General features: G+C 49.7%; 1 gene segment (V, D, J or C); it reads right to left on the bottom strand.

The window, feature by feature from the left end:
* Positions 1-3,299: 3,299 nt before the first annotated feature.
* Positions 3,300-3,794, bottom strand: LOC109378634 (Ig heavy chain V region 1B43-like; the record flags this gene model as incomplete). The annotated part of the segment is given in 2 exon segments: positions 3,300-3,613; positions 3,697-3,794. Coding segments are annotated over 2 exon segments (360 nt in total), but the record flags the coding sequence as incomplete, so codon positions are not given.
* Positions 3,795-4,793: the final 999 nt, after the last annotated feature.

The raw sequence follows: 4,793 nt of genomic DNA, 5'->3' as shown, positions 1-4,793 counted from the left end.
GTATCATTCGCGAGTCCCAGGCAGCACGCGCTCTGGTCTAAGGATCTGGACCTCTCTGTCCTTTGTCATTGATGGAGACATCAATCAGGTCACAGCCTTTAGGGAAAGAGAGTCTGTGGAGCTGGGAGTGACATTGCTTGTGTCTCACGGGTGTGTGTTTCATGGCCATGGTTTCCTCGTCAATCTCCGTTGTCCATAATGATAGCCAGTGTTGGGTTGGAATGACCGCTGGCCATTTGCAAAATGGAGTGGAGGGCAGGACAGTCCACCCCATAACAGGGCTGACCTTGTTCTCTGTTCCCAGCTCATGGTGAGCCCAGAGTCTACACCACAGCACTGAGAGAGACCCCACCTCTGTCTGATGACAGAAAAAGCACCACAGCACTGAGAGAGACCCCACCTCTGTCTGATGACAGAAAAAGCAGGGAGCCGAGGGCAGTTAGAACCCTGATGTGTGTGAGCAGAGAGGGGATAGTTCATGACCACTGTGGTAACATCTGCGTAACATCTGGGGGATTTGAATGAATATGAAGTATTTAATTCAACAAGAAGTAATCTCCCTCTGGACTCGTCTGAGTCCCTTCACCTTTGCCACATGGGTGAAGCCCAGTCCCCTCCATCAGGCCGTTAGGATTTCCGAGAGAAAGATTTGAATACATAGCTAACTGAGCCTTTCTTGTTTAGGGAACTCTGGTTCTGACACCTGCAGTGGCAACCCTGGTCCCAGGGCCACAGCATCCAGTAGGAGAAAGGACAGTCGAGCTGATGTGGGGATGACAAGCCCCCCCGAGATGCGATCCTCGCTGTAAAGCCCCCACTGAATCACACGGAGACCTCCTCAGCCTGTTCTGGGCTCTGATCTGAATGTCTCAATTCTGGGGTCAGTGTGTGTTCCTGGATTTTGAAAATTTTAGATTGGTAAAACCATCCTGTCATCCAGATTGTTGCTAGTAAGACATCCTGAAGTCCTGGAAAATCAAATTTTAAATTTGATTTTATTGTGCACTGTGTTTGGTAAATTCTCCCAACAGAATAGGATATTTATAGATACTTTAGCAGTCCTTGCCCAAATCTTGTTTTAGATGTTTTTTGATAAAGAAGAAAACCTAAGCCTCTGAGAGGAAGCCCCTCCCCTTCCCCTTCCCACCGGTTCCTGGGGCTGCAGCCCCTGCTGGGTGGGTCTTGAGCGCCCCCTGCAGCCCAGCCAGCCACCAGTCAGCTCTCACTACATGAGATTTTCAGGGACATTCAGAGGAGGAAACTTGAGGCCCAGAGCAGGCAGCCCAGGATACCCCACAATGGTGAATAACTATTTAGAATGAGTTACTTAAAGAGCAGCCAGAGCAGGAAAAGCATGTGGACCCTCCCTTGTGTCTTTGAAAAAAGCAAATAAATCTCCTTTGTGTAAGGGACCGTCCTTGCTCCTAAGTGGGTCTCATAAGGTATCAAGGCCTCAGCTTGCAAAGAGAGTGCCTATGTCCTTGTACGATGAAAGGGATAATTGAAAATGTGATACATTAAAACTTTCAGATGGAGAGACTGTGTGGAATTCAGCATGGACACTGATGTTCACACACCGTCCTTGGAACAGCAACTTCGAGGGAAATTCTGCCTCAGGGAAGAAAGCCACACGTGGCTGGATGGGACGTGTAGGGAGCTGCCATGAGCCCCAAATGCAAGGGACGCGGCTCTGATGATGGGACGAGCCCCTGCAGCCTCTGGGAGACACACAGCCCTGGAAACACTGTGATTTAGACCCCGTTCAGCTGTTTTCCTGAACAGTAAGGGGATAATTCTGCCTTTCAAACCCGACTTGTGGTGTTTTTGGACAGTTTCCAGAGACACCAACGTGCAGGGCCAAACGTCCACACAGGACTATGGCCACCTGCGTTCTCCAGTGACTACTTTGGGGCGGGGTCATCTCAGGGATTCTGTGTCCTTTGTCCTCCATTCTGCTTCCCGTTGTGACCCTTAGACTGTGATGCAGTTTATCTTCTCTGACCACAGAGAGGGAGCCGCTTGCTCCTGCTCAAAGGAGAAGGTTCTGGCATCTCGTGAGGACTCATTTCAGGGATGTCAGGGTCCAATCCACCATCATGGTGACATTTACAGCATGAAAAGAGGACAACACTACAGAATATTTATTTAGTTATTTTTTCTCCTCCTGGGAGCTGCTTTGCCAGCACAGCACTGAAAATATTTCGTATATGATTAATGAAAGNACATTAGGAAGTTACAGACTTCCAAATAGTTATCTGAAGCGTGAGTAGGAGCCTTCTATTGTTTAGGATTCAGAAACTGATTTACAAAGCAATCAAGAAGCAGGCGGATAGAATTTTAGGATTCAGGCTAGGAGCAATCTTTAGGATTTACAAACTGGTTAGAAAAGTAATCAAAGACAGGGGCTAAGAAACTAAGAAACTAGGGAGGAGACTTAACATTTCTATACTTAATATTTCTATAGGAAAGAAAACTTTAAATCCTTTGTGGGGGGCCTCTCTTGGCCGGTAACAAGGGCACGTGAATGCCCATGTATGTACTGGACCTCCCTCCTGTGACGGGTACTGTGGGGGAGCTGGGAGTGTGAGCAGAGATCCAGCCCCATGGAGCTCAGGGTCTAGAACGGATTTAGTGAGAATTAGGACAGTAGGTGACAGAAGGTGATGTTGGGTGGGCTTCAACCTCCACCCACGTAAATGAGGAATGAGAGGTGAATGTGCTCTAGGTAGGACAGAGACCATGGGGGTGGAGGTCCTGGGGACTGAACATAATCCCGTGGGGCCATGTGTGCCTGTGGGAAGGAAGGGCCATGTGGGGACCCCGTGGGCATGTGGGGGGCAGAGAGCCTGAGTTCAGCACACGGGCCCAGACTGTGCTGGGGTCTCTCTCTGTGGGAAATATTTCCCAACCACAGGGAACACGAGAGTCCTCAGGTTTGTCTCTCTCAAGAAATAACAACAGGACACACAGGAATTTGGTGAAGGAAAGGTCCCTATCACTGGTGACATGTCATTGTAAACAGTGTTTCCTCTTTGTTTATTGGTTTCTGAGAATAGGAGACATTAGAGTCAGAAAAATGATTCAAGACATGTCCCTGGTGGCAGCTGAGAAATGTTACAGGAAACCTCTGTTCCCAAAGGAAGTCCCTTCCGCGCCCAGGTCCCTACCTGCTCCTGAGGCTGCTCCGTGTGCTCAGTGCGTCCGGAGCGCCCCCTGGTGTCCTGAGCGCCCCCTGCAGCCCAGCCCTCCTGTTCCCCTCAGGGAGGTTTGTGTCTGGGCTCACACTGACTTCCCCTCACTGTGTCCCTCGCACAGTAATACATGGCCATGTCCTCGGGGGTCACAGAGCTCAGCTGCAAGGAGAACTGGTTCTTGGATGTGTCTCTGGAGATGGAGGTGCGGCTCTTGAGGGACGGGCTGTAGCCAGTGTTCCCAGCACTATTAATGTACCCGATCCACTCCAGCCCCTTCCCCGGGGGCTGCCGGATCCAGTTCCAGTCATAACCACTGGTTGTGATGGAGAATCCAGAGACAGTGCAGGTGAGGGACAGGGTCTGCGAGGGCTTCACCAGTCCTGGGCCCGACTCCTGCAGCTGCACCGCAGACAGGACACCTGGGGACAAGGGGAATCAGTCTGTCACTCACGTGCAGTCACAGCCATCCCAGAGGCCCGTGTCTGACAACTGAGACCCTCACCTTGGGGGGCTGTCACCACGCACAGGAGAAGACCCAGCAGCCTCATCTTCTAGACCACAGCTCTGCCTTCCCCAGAGACTCAGACCTGTGTGAGGAGAGAGCTGTGAGCTCACAGCCCAAGGAGGGTTTTACCCTGGAGCCTGCAGAGAAATTTGCATGTGGGGCAGCCTGGTCCTTATAAGTGGGGAGGGACTGAGTCAGGCCCCCTGGTCCTTCTGAGCCACCTCCGTGTGTCTTCAGTTGCACACAGGAACTCTGTAAGTCTGGGATGGGAGGCACTTGGGTCATGAGGCACATTACAAACAGGCCTAAGAAGTCCCACCTTTCCGAGAATAAGAGTGAATGTGTATTCTCATGGATTTTCAAGTAGATAGTACAAAGGATTAGTTTTAGGTAAAAATATCCACTATAACCTCAAACATGAAAATATCTATGATGTACAAGATATTTTAATAATTTGATGTCAAGTAATATGTTGATTTCACGTTTGTGGTAAACATGGTCCCAAAACATAAGACTGTTTTTCCCAAGAATTACCCCTTTTGTAGGAGCAACAAAAAGCACAGGCAGGCTTGGAGACCCTTCATTCTTACTGCGTGGGGCTTAAATTTGTGTCTAAGGCTCTTGTGCAAATACTTTCCTTAAGCCACCCTAAGGCATGTCCCAGGAACCCTCACCAATTACATCAGACAGAATCACACGTGTACATGGAGAAGAGACAAAAATAGAAACAGCCGCTAAGCATCTCTGTAACCCCACACCTGACAAATATTGAAATGACATGTGCAGAGTGTAACTGACCCGTTTTATCAGAGTCTGGTATTAAGAGTTACTGGGTGTTCAGAGGTAGGAGGTTGGGGAGGGGCCCGAGTATAGATTTTCTCAGAGGAAAGGACACTGTGACCACAAAAGGACACCTCTCCCCCCTTCACCTCTCCCTGCCCCCGCCCCTGAGCTGGGCCCTGTGGTCACAGGGTCCTCGGCTTCTGCACAACATGTGAAGTTCTTTATATTCAGGATACAGCACTTTACAAGATACTATTTGAAGCTATTTCCAGCAGTCTCCGCTCATATTTTCATTCCCTGAACAGTGTCAA

The sequence above is a fragment of the Hipposideros armiger genome, unplaced genomic scaffold (assembly GCF_001890085.2).
Source record: "Hipposideros armiger isolate ML-2016 unplaced genomic scaffold, ASM189008v1 scaffold_2313, whole genome shotgun sequence".
NCBI lineage: Eukaryota > Metazoa > Chordata > Mammalia > Chiroptera > Hipposideridae > Hipposideros > Hipposideros armiger.
Note: the sequence above shows the minus strand (reverse complement) of the source record. Positions and strands in the feature narration are given on the sequence as shown.